Source organism: Panulirus ornatus, chromosome 66, assembly GCF_036320965.1.
Source record: "Panulirus ornatus isolate Po-2019 chromosome 66, ASM3632096v1, whole genome shotgun sequence".
In the NCBI taxonomy this organism is placed as follows: domain Eukaryota; kingdom Metazoa; phylum Arthropoda; class Malacostraca; order Decapoda; family Palinuridae; genus Panulirus; species Panulirus ornatus.
Genome location: NC_092289.1, coordinates 8,493,838 through 8,514,928, shown reverse-complemented (window position 1 = coordinate 8,514,928; position 21,091 = coordinate 8,493,838). Strand labels below are relative to the sequence as shown.

The 21,091-nt window shown below is 47.1% G+C and overlaps 1 protein-coding gene across 1 annotated transcript in view; it reads right to left on the bottom strand.

The window, feature by feature from the left end:
• Positions 1–853: 853 nt before the first annotated feature.
• Positions 854–21,091, bottom strand: part of LOC139746899 (facilitated trehalose transporter Tret1-like) — a 95,984-nt gene continuing 75,746 nt past the window's right edge. Inside the window, exons 5-6 of the mRNA XM_071658575.1 lie at positions 17,309–17,727; positions 854–3,851 (exon numbers count right to left, since the gene is read on the bottom strand). Coding sequence (XP_071514676.1) covers positions 3,408–3,851; positions 17,309–17,727 — 863 coding nt within the window. The 3' untranslated portion in view covers positions 854–3,407. The remainder of the gene's footprint in view (positions 3,852–17,308; positions 17,728–21,091) is intronic.

Sequence of the window (21,091 nt, the reverse complement as noted above, 5' to 3'; positions counted from 1 at the left end):
CTCTCTCTCTCTCTCTCTCTCTCTCTCCTACGCCTGAGGTAGGTGAGGTGTTCCCCTGGCCTCATCCAACTCCCCCTCGTTTTCCAGATATTTTTTATCCAGTTTCTCTGTGGCTCTCTGTCCCATAGTCTGGTTTGCCACTCATGAGCAAACACTCCTCTGAACTCCTCCCCTTGGATAAGTTTGTGTGTGGAGGGGCTAGGGAGTGTGGGGAGGCTGGGGGAGTGTGTGGAGGGGCTAGGGAGTGTGGAGGGGCCAGGGGTAGTGTGGAAGAACTGGGAAATGTGGAGGGACTGAGGAGTGTGAAGGAACTACGGGAGTGTGGAGGGGCCAGGAAGTGTGGTGGAGGGACCAGGAAGTGTGGTGAAGGGGCCAGGAAGTGTGGTGGAGTGGGCCACGAAGTGTGGTGGAGGGGCCAGGAAGTGCACTTTAGGGGCCAGGAAGTGTGGTGGAGGGACCAGGACGTGTGGTGGAGGGGCCAGGGTAGTGTGGTGGAGTGGCCTGGAAGTGTGGTGGAGAGGCCAGGAAGTGTGGTCGAGAGGCCAGGAAGTGTGGTCGAGAGGCCAGGAAATGTGGTCTAGGGGCCAGGAAGTGTGGTGGAGGGGCCAGGAAGTGCACTTTAGGGGCCAGGAAATGTGGTCTAGTGGCCAGGAAGTGTGGTGGAGGGGCCAAGAAGTGTGGTGGAGGGGCCTGGAAGTGTGGTGGAGGGGCCAGGAAGTGTGATGGAGTGGGCCAGGAAGTGTGATGGAGGATCGTCTGCTTGAAGTATACATCTAAAACTGCAATATCAAGCCCCACTGATGGTTGACATTCTCCAATCAGACGCTGGGTAGCAAACAAACACACACACACACACGTTGTGAACTGTTTTAATAAAAATATAGTTACAAGTGTATATAAGTTTATACAAATATTGTACACCATTGTCCATGATTTCAGTCATAATACTGTGTTGCCTTCTCTATATAAATCGATATATCAACATAACGTAGCTCATGGTATTATCACATTATCACTATAAAAATCATTTATACACACAAATACCCTTATGATTGTTTATATATATATATATATATATATATATATATATATATATATATATATATATATATATATATATATATATATATATATATAAAACAGGAGGGGTTACCGTACTCCGCCTAAGTGGGAACACCTCGAGTTGTGCCTTTGTTAACAAATGGGAAGAAGTCCAATCTCAGTGAGGACCTCCCCACTCCGGAGGAATCCATGTTATCTCCCCTCCCCTGCTCCTGTGTGGAGCGCAGCAGGAGGGCCCCCTGTAACACTGGGTCGTGGGGGTTGGATGATAAAGATAAGATGATAAACAATACAGTCACCTGTGAGCTTCAAGAGATATCATTTCTGATTTCGTAATTGATAATTAATATGATTTGTCTTTGATCATTGACCTGTACATTGGCCTATGACCTGCCAGGATCACCAAGGCCCTCATTGTCAAGTTGCAACAACAACAACAACAACAACAGCAACAAAAACGACAACATAAACAACAGAAGAAATCCTGAGGCCACGTCTGCAGGTGTTCAGGATGACCCTGAGGCCACGTCTGCAGGTGTTCAGGATGACCCTGAGGCCACGTCTGCAGGTGTTCAGGATGACCCTGAGGCCACGTCTGCAGGTGTTCAGGATGACCCTGAGGCCACGTCTGCAGGTGTTCAGGATGACCCTGAGGCCACGTCTGCAGGTGTTCAGGATGACCCTGAGGCCACGTCTGCAGGTGTTCAGGATGACCCTGAGGCCACGTCTGCAGGTGTTCAGGATGACCCTGAGGCCACGTCTGCAGGTGTTCAGGATGACCCTGAGGCCACGTCTGCAGGTGTTCAGGATGACCCTGAGGCCACATCCTCTCTCAGTATGTACGTGACCTGTCCTACCCCACAAGGTCTGACCCACTACAATATGCTCCCTTGTCAATTCACAATACAATTTCCACTTCACGAACCTCACAATGTCGTCATTCATCGCTTCCTCTCGTATTGTACAATTTTCAAGCCACTTTTATAGTTACAATTTCATGAACATTTCAGTATCTTTCACTATTCACCTTAATTCTGAAAGTCTTGTCTTAAACGTTAGAGTTTTTTACGCAGGACTGCAGTTGCTTTCAAGTTCCATTTATGTCGTAGATTCCCTATTATGTCTTCCTATGGATCACAGCCCTGCTTGTGTATGTATCTGCTATATACACTTAATACTGTTGACTCCTCTTGTGATGTGATCCAGCTGGCTCTTGACCCGGTATGTATGTATGTATATATGTATATATACGTATATATCATGTCTCTATATACACAGAGTGAATGGAGTTCTCTTCACCAAGAGAAATCATATCTGGGAAGCACAATCTACATTTTCATTGGCCACCTGTTTGGTGCTAGTCTTCCTCTCTGTGTGGATACTCTTGTCTTCCTCTTCTTCTTGTAATCTTCTTATGGCTTGGCTGGCACTCACTGCCACACACGGCTGCTTCCAGCAGAAGTGATGCTAATTGTTTCTCTCTTGGGCGTAGGGTAAGCGAGTGTCTGGAAGGGACTAGGGGTTTCTAAGGTAAACTGGCACCTGTGATTTTATTGGCTTGGTGCGAATCATTGTGGCCACACGATTGGATGACCATCGTCATATTGCCTGTGTTTCAGAGGAGTTTATCAACTGGTATATGCATTGACCCGAACCCTTTAACGATATGTACACATAAATGTAGAACCCTATGAGAGGTTCCAGTACTCCGTCTAACTCCTTTAAAGCCCCTTTAGCCACAGGAAATGTTTGTGTGTTTCCTTTGGCTTTCCAAGACGGTAACAGAGCCGCAGCCTAGCTAGCACAGCAGCTTCCCTTGCATCGTCTCCTATTGGACCGCCTGGTCAACAAACAGCACAACAGGTGGATAGGCAATTTGTAGCTGGACTTGGATCATGTAGTTCCAGTTGATCATTCTCCCCGGTCAGTCTGGTGAGGGAATGTATTGCCACAACTTAATACCTTTTGTGCCTTGGCTGTTCCACTGGTGCTCAACATGAGCATATGTCCACACGAAAATTCATTGTTGATACCACAATGTTATTGACACTTCTTGCACTGGGTCTGATCACAGCGCATCTCTCTGCCTACCAGGTTACGAGAGTACATGATATTTATCATCAGCACCTAATGCTATGCAGGGGTTAAATTTTCAGTGAGTTGAGGACACATCTATATGCCGAAAAGCAATCATACCTTCGAAGTAGCCAGCGATCACCACTGTCCAGGAGTTGTCCGCTGTCTGTGAGTGTACCACAGTCCAGCGCTGTCCCATGCAACAGAGACGGGAGGAGAGTGTGTGTGTGTATACAGGAAGGTCGGTGTACATAACATTGAACAGAACATCACTTCATCTGGAGGCCAGAGATGGTGCTGATCTTTCTATTCCGCTTAGCCTTTCTGCCAGACAGCTCCTCCTCGATCTCTTCCAGAGTCTTGCCTTTCGTCTCAGGGATGAAGAATATGGCGTATATGGAGCCTATGACCATGATGCCGGTGAACATGAAGAAGACCTTTGAGGGACCAAGAGCCTCGACCAGCCCCGGGAAGGACTTGGTGATGACGAAGGTACAAGACCAGTTGAGTGCTGTCACAATGGAGGCCGCGGGACCTCTGATCTTGGCGGGTAAAGCCTCGCCCATGAAAAGCCAGGGGATGGGACCCCAGCCAAGGGAGAAGGCGATGACGTAGATCATGAAGCTGACTAGTGGTAACCACGACAGACTCTCCACAGTTGTCTGCCACTGCGTAAATGCCTCGTCCTCGGAGACAACACCTTCCACTGTGGACTGCAACAAGAAAACTGGTGTTACTTATGGTCTATGTTAAGGAACTGAAAAAATATCATGTACATCACAATAACACTGGTGTTACTTATGGTCTATGTTAAGGCACTGGAAAATCATATACATTTTTTTCATATATTCTTTTTTTATTATCATACTTGTCGCTGTCTCCCGCGTTAGCGAGGTAGCGCAAGGAAACAGACGAAAGAATGGCCCAACCCACCCACATACACTTGTATATACATACACGTCCACACACAGCCCATATACATACCTATACATTTTAACGTATACATATGTATACATACACAGACATATACATATACACACATGTACATAACTCATACTTGCTGCCTTTATTCATTAGATACATTGTTATGTATCTAATCCTATGCCTCACTTGAGCTAGCTGGTGTCAAGAACAACAAAAAATGGCTTCGTTTGGACACTCGCAGTTTCTAGCTGCCTGTGCAATGCACTGAAACCAAAGACTGACAGATAATGATGATAAGTAGAATAGACATCTTATGCTGATATTGTAGATTGTGAGATTGGAAAAAAGCATTTCTCTCTCCGAGACGGTGTCCTGCCAGCCAACCAGATAATCCTCAGGGAATTGGCTGGGTTCGAATCCCTCTGAACCCCTGAACATATCCGTGCGCAAACACTATTCCGTTCACCCTTTTCGGTCGAATCAACGTTCGACCGGAGCATTTTTTTTTTTTTTTTTGTGTTGTAGGACAAGTAGGGAAAATCTCAGCCAATGACCAGACGCCACTGGATAGACGTCATTGACCCACCCACTCGTGACCAATCAACGCTCACTTCTCCGCATAGGTCACACCTCCAACCTCAAGGTGGTCACCCAAACTGCAGGTAAACAGGTTTTGCAACAAAAGGCGAGGAAAGATGACGAGGGCAAGGAAAACAAAGGAGGAAATTTCCTGGCCTTAGATAAGAAAGATATTAGAGAGAGAGAGAGAGAGAGAGAGAGAGAGAGAGAGAGAGAGAGAGAGAGAGAGAGAGAGAGAAGGAAAAGGTTTTCGAGAACTGACAACATAACGAGAAGGTGGAACGGGTGGTGGAGACCAGGGAATCATTTCTGTGGCAGGAGGAAAACTCCCAAAGTGCCACATGGGAGTAGGATCCACCACCCCTGAAACTCCGTCGTTCCGCACAGGTGAGTGGCAGACGAAGGGCACGAAGAGCGACCCCCTCCTCCTCCTCCTCCTCCTCCTCCTCCTCCTCCTCCTCCTCCTGGTCTCCTCCAGAGGTCAGGTTCCCAACGAAGACCAGAGTAGAGACCACATCCTCGCAGGCATCACGTGATCTGGCGCGAAGCCCAGGTGGAGCCAGGAACACGAGCTTCATGAAGCCCAGGTGGAGCCAGGAACACGAGCTTCATGAAGCCCAGGTGGAGCCAGGAACACGAGCTTCATGAAGCCCAGGTGGAGCCAGGAACACGAGCTTCATGAAGCCCAGGTGGAGCCAGGAACACGAGCTTCATGAAGCCCAGGTGGAGCCAGGAACTCGAGCTTCATGAAGCCCAGGTGGAGCCAGGAACTCGAGCGTCATGAAGCCCAGGTGGAGCCAGGAACACGAGCTTCATGAGGCCCAGGTGGAGCCAGGAACACGAGCTTCATGAAGCCCAGGTGGAGCCAGGAACACGAGCTTCATGAAGCCCAGGTGGAGCCAGGAACACGAGCTTCATGAAGCCCAGGTGGAGCCAGGAACACGAGCTTCATGAAGCCCAGGTGGAGCCAGGAACACGAGCTTCATGAAGCCCAGGTGGAGCCAGGAACACGAGCTTCATGAAGCCCAGGTGGAGCCAGGAACACGAGCTTCATGAAGCCCAGGTGGAGCCAGGAACACGAGCTTCATGAAGCCCAGGTGGAGCCAGGAACACGAGCTTCATGAAGCCCAGGTGGAGCCAGGAACACGAGCTTCATGAAGCCCAGGTGGAGCCAGGAACACGAGCTTCATGAAGCCCAGGTGGAGCCAGGAACACGAGCTTCATGAAGCCCAGGTGGAGCCAGGAACACGAGCTTCATGAAGCCCAGGTGGAGCCAGGAACACGAGCTTCATGAAGCCCAGGTGGAGCCAGGAACACGAGCTTCATGAAGCCCAGGTGGAGCCAGGAACACGAGCTTCATGAAGCCCAGGTGGAGCCAGGAACACGAGCTTCATGAAGCCCAGGTGGAGCCAGGAACACGAGCTTCATGAAGCCCAGGTGGAGCCAGGAACACGAGCTTCATGAAGCCCAGGTGAGCCAGGAACACGAGCTTCATGAAGCCCAGGTGGAGCCAGGAACACGAGCTTCATGAAGCCCAGGTGGAGCCAGGAACACGAGCTTCATGAAGCCCAGGTGGAGCCAGGAACACGAGCTTCATGAAGCCCAGGTGGAGCCAGGAACACGAGCTTCATGAAGCCCAGGTGGAGCCAGAAACACAAGCTTCATGAAGCCCAGGTGGAGCCAGGAACACGAGCTTCATGAAGCCCAGGTGGAGCCAGGAACACGAGCTTCATGAAGCCCAGGTGGAGCCAGGAACACGAGCTTCATGAGGCCCAGGTGGAGCCAGGAACACGAGCTTCATGAAGCCCAGGTGGAGCCAGGAACACGAGCTTCATGAAGCCCAGGTGGAGCCAGAAACACGAGCTTCATGAAGCCCAGGTGGAGCCAGAAACACGAGCTTCATGAAGCCCAGGTGGAGCCAGAAACACAAGCTTCATGAAGCCCAGGTGGAGCCAGGAACACGAGCTTCATGAAGCCCAGGTGGAGCCAGGAACACGAGCTTCATGAAGCCCAGGTGGCTAGGAACACGAGCTTCATGAAGCCCAGGTGGAGCCAGGAACACGAGCTTCATGAAGCCCAGGTGGAGCCAGGAACACGAGCTTCATGAAGCCCAGGTGGAGCCAGGAACACGAGCTTCATGAAGCCCAGGTGGAGCCAGAAACACGAGCTTCATGAAGCCCAGGTGGAGCCAGGAACACGAGCTTCATGAAGCCCAGGTGGAGCCAGAAACACGAGCTTCATGAAGCCCAGGTGGAGCCAGGAACACGAGCTTCATGAAGCCCAGGTGGAGCCAGGAACACGAGCTTCATGAAGCCCAGGTGGAGCCAGGAACACGAGCTTCATGAAGCCCAGGTGGAGCCAGGAACACGAGCGTCATGAAGCCCAGGTGGAGCCAGGAACACGAGCTTCATGAAGCCCAGGTGGAGCCAGAAACATGAGCTTCATGAAGCCCAGGTGGAGCCAGAAAGACAAGCTTCATGAACCCCAGGTGGAGCCAGGAACACGAGCTTCATGAGGCCCAGGTGGAGCCAGGAACACGAGCTTCATGAAGCCCAGGTGGCTAGGAACACGAGCGTCATGAGGCCTAGGTGGAGCCAGGAACACGAGCTTCATGAAGCCCAGGTGGAGCCAGGAACACGAGCTTCATGAGGCCCAGGTGGAGCCAGGAACACGAGCTTCATGAGACCCAGGTGGAGCCAGGAACACGAGCTTCATGAAGCCCAGGTGGCTAGGAACACGAGTGTCATGAAGCCCAGGTGGAGCCAGGAACACGAGCTTCATGAAGCCCAGGTGGAGCCAGGAACACGAGCTTCATGAAGCCCAGGTGGAGCCAGAAACACGAGCTTCATGAAGCCCAGGTGGAGCCAGAAACACGAGCTTCATGAAGCCCAGGTGGAGCCAGAAACACGAGCTTCATGAGGCCCAGGTGGAGTCAGAAACACGAGCTTCATGAAGCCCAGGTAGAGCCAGAAACACGAGCTTCATGAAGGCCAGGTGGAGCCAGAAAGACAAGCTTCATGAAGCCCAGGTGGAGCCAGGAACACGAGCTTCATGAAGCCCAGGTAGAGCCTAGAACACGAGCTTCATGAAGCCCAGGTGGACCCAGGACACGAGCTTCATGAAGCCCAGGTGGAGCCAGAAAGACAAGCTTCATGAAGCCCAGGTGGAGCCAGGAAGACAAGCTTCATGAAGCCCAGGTGGAGCCAGGAAGACAAGCTTCATGAAGCCCAGGTGGAGCCAGGAACATGAGCTTCATGAAGCCCCAGTGGAGCCAGGAACACAAGCTTCATGAAGCGTAGGTGTAGTCGGGAACACAAGCTTCATGAAGCCCAGGTTGAGCCAGGAAGGCAACCTTCATGAAGCCCAGGTGGAGTCAGGCACACAAGCTTCATGCTCCACAATCGTGTGAGGTCTAACGTTTAATCATGTTTAAAATTATGACCATTGGAGTAACTTTAATGTAGTTATGAACTGTACTCCTTTACCACGAGAAATATCATTGAATCTTCTATTATCAAATACACAAAGATTTGTAACATAAACATTAGAGAAGGTCTATACAAACTGGATGGCTTTGTAGTTGGCAAAATATGTAAACAGTTCCCTTTCTTGTCAACATAATAAAACTTTTATTACAGTTATAATGCCAGACCCGAACACCACCATCCGGTAACGCTTGTTTACCAATGGCATCTTAGCTACGTCTCTTCCTTGCATATCAACTGACTGTTCTACGTCTTCTATCTCATTCTTGTATCTCCCCTGACGATGTGATCATTACACGAAAGTGCAAATGGGAACTATTCGAGGTAGCGCAAGGAAACAGACGAAAGAATGGCCCAACCCACCCACATACACATGTATATACATAAACGCCAACACACGCACATATACATACCTATACATTTCAACGTATACATATATATATAACACACATGAAATAGCACCCCTCTTCCCCCCCCCGCGCGCGCCCGAGGTTGCTCTAGAAAAAGACGACAAAGGCCACATTCGTTCACACTCAGTGTCTAGCTCTCATGTGTAATGCAAGGAAACCACAGCTCCTTTTCCACATCCCAAAAAAACTTTCCATGGTTTACCCCAGACGCTTCACATGCACTAGTTCAATCCATAGACAGCACGTCGACCCCGGTATACCACATCGTTCCATTTCACTCTATTCCTTGCACGCCTTTCACCCTCCTGTATGCTCAGGCCCCGATCGCTCAAAATCTTTTTCACTCCATACTTCCACCTCCAGTTTGGTTTCCCGCTCCTCTTCGTTTCCTCCACCTCTGACACATATATTGTCTTTGTCAATCTTTCCTCACTCATTCTCTCCATATGACCAAACCATTTCAATACACCCTCTTCTGCTCTCTCAACCAAACTCTCTTTATTACCGCACATCTCTCTTACTCTTTCATTACTCACTCGATCAAACCACCTCACGCCACATATTGTCCTCAAACATCTCATTTCCAACACATCAGCCCTCCTCCGCACAACTCCATGCCTCGCAACCATATAGCATTATTGAAACCACTACTCCTTCAGACATACCCATTTTTTGCTCTCCGAGATAACGTTCTCGCCTTCCATACATTCTTCAACGCTCCCAGAACCTTCGCCCCCTCCCCCACCCTGTGACTCACTTCCGCTTCCATTGTTCCATCCGCTGCTGAATCCACTCCCAGATATCTAAAACACTTCACTCCCTCCAGCTTTTCTCCATTCAAACTTGCCTCCCAATCAACTTGGCCCTTAACCCTACTGAACCTACTAACCTTGCTCTTCTTCACATTTACTCTCAGCTTTCTTCTTCCACACACTTTACCAAGCTCAGTCACCAGCTTCTGCAGTTTCTCACCCGAATCAGCCAACAGCACTCTATCATCAGCGAGCAACTAACTCAGTTCCCAAGCCCTCTCATCCACAGCAGACAGCATACTTGCCCCTCTCTCCAAAACTCTTGCATTCACCTCCCTAACCACCCCATCCATAAACAAATTAAACAACCATGGAGACATCACGCACCCCTATATATATATATATATATATATATATATATATATATATATATATATGTATATATATATATATATATATATATATATATATATATATATATATATATATATGTATATATAAATATATATATATTCTAAGACTGGATGAGACTGGGTCTGTCGAAGTTAGATGCCTTCATATTCAACTGAAAAAAAAAAGGTTTGGTTTTATCTTAACCCATAAGAGAAGTTTCTTGTGACTGGAGAGAACATGTCTCTCCTTCCATAACCTACATTGTCAGTCAGAAAAGTAGTTCTCAAACAGATCTAAAACTTTATAAAGTATCAAGCGAGGGTCGAAGCGGGGAGGTAACCAGTGTCCCAGAAAAAAAAAAGGCCATTTAGTCTGACATTTCTGTCATGTAATCGTATCAGAGGTGGAGCTGAGGGTTGTCTGGAAGCTTCGTTTGGCAGGGGCGGGTTGACATTTCCAGCTCCATCCCAGGTCTCGCCTCGCAGCCTTTGGAATACTCAATTGTCGAACTTCCAAAACTCTCGAGGTGTATCGGGGTTCGGCCCTCTCGACTGACCACGAGCTATTGTGTGGTGAATTTACCCCGAAGATCCAGGTCGGTGAGCTCGAAAGGGTTGCCTGGAAAGAATAACTCTCCCTCTGGCGGAGTGAAGTTCGTAGGTGCCTCCTTAACTTAAAGGGAGAAGGAACAGACCGACGAAATCCTACTGAACACTGGAACCAAAGGAACGACGAACCTTTGTCTCGTATCTGAACTGAGGCTTCGATGAGACAGGGTCTGTGATGGTGGTTATCATGACATTACCGCTGACGACCTAACTCGAAGAGGTTTATGGATAGCCTCACTGGAGAGAAAAGGGAAGTCACGGAAGGGTAGAGACTGCGGCAACACCCGCCTGTTGGTTCGTATTAAGAGGTCGGTCACAACCAGCCATCCGCCTCTTTACAAGGGAAATCTTTTAAGGGCACGTCCTCACACTGTCCCGAGGAGCTCTTAACCGCAGTCCTCCGTCAGGGAAGGACAGCATTAACGTTGGCCCAGAAATCTTTTTGCCACAACGACTCCGGGGACTTTACAGGAGGTATTTGGCCGCCAAAAGTTGAAGAGGCTTTCCAGGATGATACGCAGGAGAACGCATGACTCAAAACAATTGGAGGTTTTATCGACTCCAAATTACATCAAATTTGACGAAGTCAATGAGATGTATTGCTCAACATCATGTGAGATTCTGTCCTAAGTATGAAAGTGTTCCCGAGAGAGTCTTAAATAGGGTGATAATCCTTATTCCCAAAGGTCAACAAATGCTAAAATCATAGAGTCGGATTCTAATATTTCATGTAAGACAGAGTCCATGTTCTTAGGGACCTCTACCATCTCAATATCTCTCATCCAAAGACAAAATCCACGAGGATACAGGCGGCCAAGAGGTTCAATGAACAGACTTGGGTTCTCCCTTAGAAAAAAAAAAAGAGTAGATTGTAACCAGGATCAGTATTGGGTTATGTCCTCAAACAACATAGCGACGAGCTACCTGAACTGTGATGGGGGCTTGTATGGCGCCACACTTGTACCTCCTCCAGGGAGATGGCTGTGCAAGAGAAGTGTCTGAATACAGCCAGAACTAAACCTTCCGTGAATAGATATTCATCTGGTCGACCGAGCAGGTAATGAGCGGCCTCAGTCATCAAGAAACCAAGTTCAGAATCCGTTGAGAACTGGAGGCTCAGCGTATATCCACGAGAAGATGGCTTCTCAAAGCGGCTCTCCCAAGTTAACATCATGATAAGCTCTTGGAGTCAGAGGCAACATCTTTTGCGAAGACCAGGCAAGGGTTCTTGGTTCATCAGGCAAATGTTGTTACTAGAAACATATGGGGGTACGACATACTGGCTGAGCTCAGTAAACTGTAAGGCGTGAAGTTTAGGCCTTCAACGAATCCACGGCGAAAGGAGTCCAGATGGCGAGTCTTCGCCTTAATAGTAGACTTCAAGAAGCTTGCTTACCATTGAACAGAGTCATGTCTGTCTAGGGAGAGTGGCGGGAGGAGAGACAGTCTAGGTTCCTCCTCGACAAGCGATGCTCCTGGGGTGGTCTAAACCCAAGGTCCTGCCTCAGCTGACGGACAGTCCCACAATCCAGGGTGGTGGAGAGAAGGGGCGCTCTACCATTATTAAACTCGCGTTCCTAATAATAGGCTCATATAAGATGTGACCTTTCGTCTAAAGGACAGACTGCGACTGTTGTGATCTCTGGTCACCTGAGCGTCTCAGCCACAGTGGTGGATACCACCCTCCTCCTCCTCCCACAGCAGCTCTCAGGGGCCAGGGAGCGTCTGGAGGACGTCCATGTACCACGGGGGTAAACGCAACAACACGCGGGGATCATCTGGCTCAAAAAAGGCGCGCTCTGTAGCTCGGCAACGCCACTCACTCTGGTCTTGCCGTGAGGTGAAGCAGACTCGACCAGCAGGAACTGCCAGAGCCTTCTACCAGGATGACGACCAGTACGCTACACTGAGGGGGAAGTGTTAAGGCATAAGACAACATAGGCTGGTCACCCAGGCTCTCCCTCGACCACAGTACGACACACCCAAGACCACAGTGCGAGAGCTCCCAAGACCACAGTATGACAGACCAAAGACCACAGTGCAAGAGCTCCAAAGACCACAGTATAACAGACCAAAGACCACAGTGCGAGAGCTCCCAAGACCACAGTATGACAGACCAAGACCACAGTGCGAGAGCTCCCAAGACCACAGCATGACAGACCAAAGACCACAGTGCGAGAGCTCCCAAGACCACAGTTTGAAAGCTTTAAAAGTGAGAACTCCCCAGATCTCGGTGCGAGAGTGGCAGGAGTTAGCCAGATCCTATACCTCTCGTGGACGGTAGAGTGTAACATGAAAACTACCACTGGAGTGAGAAAACGGCACAAGACCATCATCAGTGGACGACTGCCAGACGTAGCCTGGATCTATGTGTCTCCTCAGTGGTGGGGAGGTTCAGTGGTGGGGAGGTTCTACATGTCTCCTCAGTGGTGGGGAGGTTCAGTGGTGGGGAGGTTCAGTGGTGAGGAGGTTCAGTGGTGGGGAGGTTCTACATGTCTCCTCAGTGGTGGGGAGGTTCAGTAGTGGATGGTTGATGGTAAGGTTAAGTGGTGGGGAGGTTCAGTGTTGGAGAGGCTCAGTTGTGGATGGTTGATGGTGAGGTTCAGTGGTGGGGAGGTTTAGTGGTGGAGAGGTTCAGTGGTGGGGAGGTTCAGTGGTGGTGAGGTTCAGTGGTGGGGAGGTTCTATATGCCTCCTCAGTGGTGGGGAGGTTCAGTGGTGGGGAGGTTCAGTGGTGGTGAGGTTCAGTGGTGGGGAGGTTCTATATGCCTCCTCAGTGGTGGGGAGGTTCAGTGGTGGGGAGGTTCAGTGGTGGTGAGGTTCAGTGGTGGGGAGGTTCTATATGCCTCCTCAGTGGTGGTGAGGTTCAGTGGTGGGGAGGGTCTATATGTCTTTTCAGTGGTGGGAAGGTTCAGTAGTGGATGGTTGATGGTGAGGTTCAGTGGTGGGGAGGGTCTATATGTCTCTTCAGTGGTGGGGAGGTTCAGTGGTGGGGAGGATCTGGGAGATGGTAATGATAACCCACGTATTGTGGGCCATGATAACATGGCTGCCTTTTTGGTATGTTGGGGTTCACAGTGATTCGAACCCCCTGACGACGACCCCATTGAACATAGAAATTTGAACATTAGCAATACGCTCATAGACTCATATCAATTTTATGACAATGAAAAAAAGAAATGGTGAGTCTAGCCAGAAACTGGAATGAAACATGGCCCTCCAGGGTCACACATGTCTGTAAGAAAGCATCTTAGATTTAAGGGCTGCCAGAGCCTTAAGGTAGTGTTAGCACGAGACAAAATTATAAGCTGTTGATAACATAGAAATCTGGCGACAGCACTGTGCAAGTATACGTCTGTGTTCATGTGGTACAGAGCTACAGACATCACTGTGCAATATACATCTGTGTTCATGCGGTACAGAGCTATACATCTGTGTTCATGTGGCATAGATTTACAGCCAGCACTGTGCTACACATCTGTGTTCATGTGGCATAGATCTACAGACAGCACTGTGCAATATACATCTGTGTTCTTATGGTACAGATCCCCAGACAGCACTATGCAAGTATACGTCTGTGTTCATGTGGTACAGAGCTACAGCCAGCACTGTGCTACACATCTGTGTTCATGTGGTACAGAGCTACAGCCAGCACTGTGCTACACATCTGTGTTCATGTGGTACAGAGCTACAGCCAGCACTGTGCTACACATCTGTGTTCATGTGGTACAGAGCTACAGCCAGCACTGTGCTACACATCTGTGTTCATGTGGTACAGAGCTACAGCCAGCACTGTGCTACACATCTGTGTTCATGTGGTACAGAGCTACAGCCAGCACTGTGCTACACATCTGTGTTCATGTGGTACAGAGCCACAGCCAGCACTGTGCTACACATCTGTGTTCATGTGGTACAGACAGCACTACAGGTCATCGCAAAGCTACACTTTCAAAAAGAAATGCAGCTTAAAAATGCAATCTTTCCTCTGATGGCAAAATGTGCATCTAAGTTCTCGGCAACAGAAATGTGTGTGTCTGTGTGTGTGGGAAGAACTGGAAGAAAATGTAATAAATGCTAACAGGATTATCATAGAGTCACATGGAAGAGAGAAGAGCGGGAGAAAGTAACAGAAAACATAGAGCGAAATGTGAAAGTCATATTTACATATATGACTCAAAGGACAAGGAAAAAAAAATCATTATTCAGAGCTTGTAAAGTATAGGAGATTAATATGAAAAATACATGAGAAAAAAAGAGTACATAAAGAGACGCTCATTAGCTAAAGTTAGCAGGATTTTAGCGCAAAAGAAAAAGATAATAATCACATATTTCCCTGGCTTATAATGAGCACACCGTCGCTCATAATTACCATGATATAGAGGTGATGAAACTGAGGGTAAGTGATCGACTTAACATGGAGCAATGATGGTATTACAGCTGTGTTGACGAACACACGAGAAAGTAGCAAAACCTCTGATGATGGTGCTCAAATGTAGCGTAACTCACTCTAGTATATCTGGTATACCCAAAGAAGTATAACTCACTCTAGTATATCTGGTATACCCAAAGAAGTATAACTCACTCTCATATATCAGATATACCCAGAGAAGTATAACAGCTATAAACGAAAGAGCATCCAAAATGACACCAAAGCAATGCAGACCAGCAAGCTCCAACATGGTTTATATAACTACATAATAAAACTGATCGAGACACCTTATGCAACATCTCGGCCAGCATCAACATCATTACCAACTCATTATAATAACACATGTGCAACATTAATGCAAAGGAGGAGATTATATATTTTTACCCCCACAAATTGCCAAGGCTTATTTAAGAAAACCGTGGAGCGCTATTAGAGAAAACGGTATAGCAAAACATTTAAAGGGTAACTGTGGTGAGGGGATTATACAGTTTTCTAACCAACAGAAAATACAAGAGTAGTGGCAAATGGCAGCACGTCTGACGAAGAGATGCTTCCCGGTGCATACCACAAGGAACGATCTTAACCCCGCTACTGTCTGTAATTATGATATCAAACAATGATGTAAACAAGAGTCAAATCAGATGTTTCGCACATGGAGAGACAACATGAACTACAGGAAACAGGAGACGAAGAAAGAGAGACCAGGTCTTACTCACAAATACCCGGAAGAGACAATGATAGAATGAAGAGAAATTTGAGTTGATAAGTCATTAACAATATGCTTGCGCTTTCCTGCAAGGACCCAACTGGGAGAGATAATGGAAAACGAAGAAGATTTCAAACACGTTGTGGTTATCATGCGAATAAAAATAATATTTCTGGGAACACAATGATAAGACAGCGCTCCCAAGACAGATAATGAGAGGTGTGATAATGAGAACTTTCACAAAACGAGAAAAAGAAGAAAACTTTGGATGAATATCTTCAACAAATGTACTACATGAAGAAAACTAGAATACTGTGTTATATGATCCCATATGTAAACAGACGAACTTAAAGTAGTTTGAAGGATTAGAAAGAAAGACACTTAACACTCGAAAATTGATGGTTTAAAGCATGTGGACCATAATGGGACGCTGAAAGAACATAAACCCTACACAGTGTAGGAGGAGGAGGAGGAGAGAGAATTGTGGTACACGACAGCAGATACGAGACTCAGAGATGAACATCTCGGATCTGAAAGCGTCTCAGCAAGGAAGATGTAGTGTGGGATCATCATGTACGGAATGATTCCTGGGAACCAATCAGGAAGATTTCTAACGAAAACACTCGAGTGACCTGCGATAATAAAGGGGGAGGGGAGAGGAGGGTGCTCGAAATATCGTATGATGCAAAATTTGGACAAACAAGGAACATCTGTGAAGTTACGACAGAAACATTTGATAGAAAACTAGACTCGTGGCTGAAATCAGTCCCAGATGAACCTCGGGTTGATGCCTATGCACGAATGGTGAGGGAGAGACACACAATAGTCCAACAAGCTCGCCTTGTTCGGCTCTCTCTCTCTCTCTCTCTCTCTCTCTCTCTCTCTCTCTCTCTCTCTCTCGTCCACAACTCTCCCTCACACTGTACTCGGGTATGTGATTTCCAGCACATCCACCCTCTTCCGTTCTTTGCATCTGAGACCCCAAGACTCACACTCACACAGCACCGTTGACACTACTATACCATCCAGCATCCTCATATTTGCCTTCACAGACATCGACTTCTCTCTTCCCACACACTCCTCAAGGCACCCGAGACGTTCCCTTCCTCATCCAACCCAGCGGTTCACTTGAGATGCTCCCACTGCTGCCAGGTTCACTTCCAGGGATCTCAAACACTCCAGTTCTTACAGGCTCTTTCTACTCCATCCAACCTCCCTCACCCCCGGCCAGACCTCGTAATCTTATGCCGATTCACATCATATCTCGAACTTTCTCCTTTCACACACTCTCTCGAGTCTTTCACTAGAACCGGACCATCTGCAAACAGCTACCGACTCTCCTTCCATCCACCCAACCCGAACCCCAGCATACTGTACACCTGCCAATGTATCCAAAACCCTCGCATTCAAGTCCCTCGCAGTCCCATCTATAAGCACGTTAAAGAGAACATCCTTGATGCAGACCCACTTTCACTTGGAGCCACTCATCCTCCTCCATTCCTACTTGCACACACGCTTTACTCTTCCAGTAACAAGTCCTCAGTGCAACTTGGAGCTTATGGGAAATGCATCTTGGAGCTTCTTCCCACACAATAGCATCTTCCTCGAGGCAGCTCATTCAACTTCATCGTACGCTTTATCCTTATCCATGAATGCTACATGTAAATCCATCTCTTTCTCCATTTCCCACACAAACACTTCAGAGGAGACACATGGTATATACATATCCTTTAACACCCCTGTGCATGCCAGCACACCCTCTCGGTCACTACACTCCCACACACCTTACCAGGTGTACTCTAGATTCAGACTTTATGTGACTACGTCTCTACAGTAGTTTGTCAAAGGACAAGCAAGCAAGCACGTAATACGTCGTGTGACATACCTTGAGGTAGAAGAAGACGCCGAGAGCCACTAGGGACACCACCATGAGTCCACTGGATATGTAGAGCAAGATCTTCCTGCCCAGCTTATCGATGAGTGCATTGGCGATGAAGGTGGCCAAGAGGTTGACGATGCCCACGATGATGGTGGACAAGTGGCCATTGATAGTTGACCCAGACATCTCGAAGATGGACACAGTGTAGAAGATGACGGCGTTTATACCCGACAGCTGCTGGATGAGCATGAGGCCCAGCGAGAGTAAGAAGGGGCGAATGTGGCTACGGTTGAAGATGTCTTTCAGGGACGACGACTCCTGGCTGGCCATCTCGAAGTTGACTTGGATGGCCTCCAGTTCGTACTCAACATCAGAGGTGGAACCACGGAGCCACTGCAGAGAGGAGCGGGCATCCTCCACACGATCTGACCAAAGAGGATTCATCGTCAGCAGATATGACGTGGAAATACATCCACAAGGGTTGAAAAAGAGGGCAAATGAGAGTTGGGGTGAGAGAGTATCATTAAACTTTGGGCAGAATAAAAAGATGCTTTGGAAGGAGGTGAATAACGTGCGTAAGACAAGAGAACAAATGTGAACATCGGTGAAGGCGGCAAATGGGGAAGTAATAACAGGTAGTGATGAAGTGAGAAAGAGATGGAGTGAATATTTTGAAGGTTTGTAGAATGTGTTTGATGATAGAGTGGCAGATATAGGATGTTTTCGTCGGGGTGATGTACGAAGTGAGAGGGTCTAGGAAAATGGTTTGGTTAAGAGAGAAGAGGTAGTGAAAGCTTTGCGGAAGATGAAATCCGGCAAGGCGGGGCGTTTGGATGGTACTGCAGTAGAATTTATGAAGAAAGGGGGTGACTGTGTTGTTGATTGGTTGATAAAGATATTCATTGTATGTATGGATCATGGTGAAGTGCCTGAGGATTGGCGGAATGCATGAATAGTGCCATTGTACTAAGGCAAAAGCGATAAAGGTGAGTGTTCAAATTACAGTGGTATACGTTTATTGAGTATTCCTGGGAGGGTATTGATTGAGAGGGTAAAGGCATGTACAGAGCATCAGATTGGGGAAGAGTAGTGTGATTTCAGAAGTGGTAGAGGATGTGTGGTTCAGGTGTTTGCCTTGAAGAATATATGTGAGAAATACTTAGAAAAACAGTTGGATTTGTATGTAGCATTTAGGAATCTGGAGAAGGCATATGATAGAGTTTATAGAGATGCTCTGTGGAAGGTATTAAGAGTATATGGTGAGGGAGGTTAGTTGCTAGAGCAGTGAAAAGGTTTACCTAGGATGTAAGACATGTGTACGAGTAGGAAGAGAGGAGAGCAATTGGTTCCCAATGAATGTCGGTATGCGGCAGGAGTGTGCGATGTCCTTATGGTTGTTTAATATGTTTATGGATGGGGTGGTTAGGGAAGTAAATGCAAGTTTTGAAGAAAGGGGCGAGTATGTAGTCCGTTGGGGATGAGAGGGCCTGAGAAGTGAGTCGTTGTTGTTCGCCGATGATAAAGCTCTTGTGGCTGATTCGGGTGAGAAACTGCAGAAGCTGGTAACTGAGCTTGGTAAAATATGTGAAAGAAGAAAGCTGAGAGTAAATGTGAATAAGAGTAAGGTTATTAGGTACAGTAGGGTTGAGGGACAAGTTAATTGGGATGTAAGATTGAATGGAGAAAAACTGGAGGAAGTGAAGTGTTTTAGATATCTGGGAGTGGACTTGGCAGCAAATGTAACCATGGAAGCGGAAGTAAGTCACAGGGTGGGGGAGGGGGCGAAGATTCTGGGAGCAATGAAGAATCTGTGGAAGGAGAGAACGTTATCTCGGAAAGCAAAAATGGGTATGTTATATGGTTGTTATATGGTTGCGATGTCTTAATCAAGTATATACATCCTCGTCAAGGTCCTTAATGAAGTATATATATCCTCGTTAAGGTCCTTAATGAAGTATATACATCCTCGTCAAGGGCCTTAATGAAGTATATACATCCTCGTCAAGGGCCTTAATGAAGTATATACATCGGGCCTGAATGAAGTATGGAGAAAAGTTGGAAAATATTGAAGTGTATACATCGGGCCTGAATGAAGTATGGAGAAGAGTTGGAAAATATTGAAGTCATGTACACAACTCTGCCTTATTAAGATGGCCAGGTCATGGCTCCTGGAAAGATATGATGAAGATAAAAGACTTCACAAGTTTAGCAATGTACGGAAGGAGCAGCCAAGCGCAGTCCACATGTGCTGCAACTGGTCACAGAGTCTCACATGGCCCAGCTGATGCTAGAGACACACACAGGGAGGCACTTCTGAAGAGCAGACGCCGAAGAAGTAATACCTATAGAAGTGGGAGAGAGAACCAACATCACGATTCAGGGCAAGAAAGTCAGGTTTGGATGACCACACTTAAAGAGACGTCCTGAGTTGGACACTTCTGGAGTCGACTATGACCACTGAACCACAAGTACACATTCTGTTTCCACCCACCGTGTGGAGTGTACAGGTGTATGATACACTGCCAGGTTCCCTCCCAGTCCATTGTACACTAACCCACCTTTACGATACCATGAGAAATACATCTCCAAACAATACTAGAAATGAAACATATACAACACCATCGCATACTCCCTCAGCACAACATAACATCTGTCCTTTATCTGGACCTAGAAAGACCTGATCATGCAATACCTCTTTACACTAGAAATACACCCTTATCAGTCCGTTGACCACTAGAAATACACCCTTATCAGTCCGTTGACCACTAGAAACACACCCTTATCAGTCCGTTGACCACTAGAAATACACCCTTATCAGTCCGTTGACCACTAGAAATACACCCTTATCAGTCCGTTGACCACTAGAAATACACCCTTATCAGTCCGTTGACCACTAGAAATACACCCTTATCAGTCCGTTGACCACTAGAAATACACCCTTATCAGTCCGTTGACCACTAGAAATACACCCTTATCAGTCCGTTGACCACTAGAAATACACCCTTATCAGTCCGTTGGCCACTAGAAATACACCACTATCAGTCCGTTACCAGTAGCAATGCACGAAAATACACCGTAATCAGTCAGTTACCACTAGAAATACACCATTATGACTCCGTTACCACTAGAAATACACCATTATGACTCCGTTACCACTAGAAATACACCATTATGACTCCGTTACCACTAGAAATATACCATTATGACTCCGTTACCACTAGAAATACATCACCTACTCATTACTGAAGTAATACAAAACTCACTCGCTTTATATATAGAGCTGAATCATCTTCAAACTCTTCTTTCTGTTCTGTTTATCATCATTACTCCATTGCCAGATCAGTGGCATGGACCAGGTACACACAGTATGTGAAGCATCACACACACACACACACACACACACACACACACACACACACACACACACACACACACACACACCTGGCCAAACCCAGTATTTTCAAGTGCAATATGGACTTGCACACTTATAAAGTACTTATTACTTTCTCACCTTCTTACTTTATCACTTTACACTGATTCACCTATTGAACTTAAAAGTCTCCATTCATACCACTACCTTACACAAAATGCTTCCATTACGCTTCATTCCATAGTCACTCCTTCAACATCATATATATATATATATATATATATATATATATATATATATATATATATATATATATATATATATATATATATATATATATTCATTACATCCCCAATTACAGTCTGTTACATGACATTGCTTTCAAACTCACTTGCCCTACCTCCATCCTTGCTAAGTTT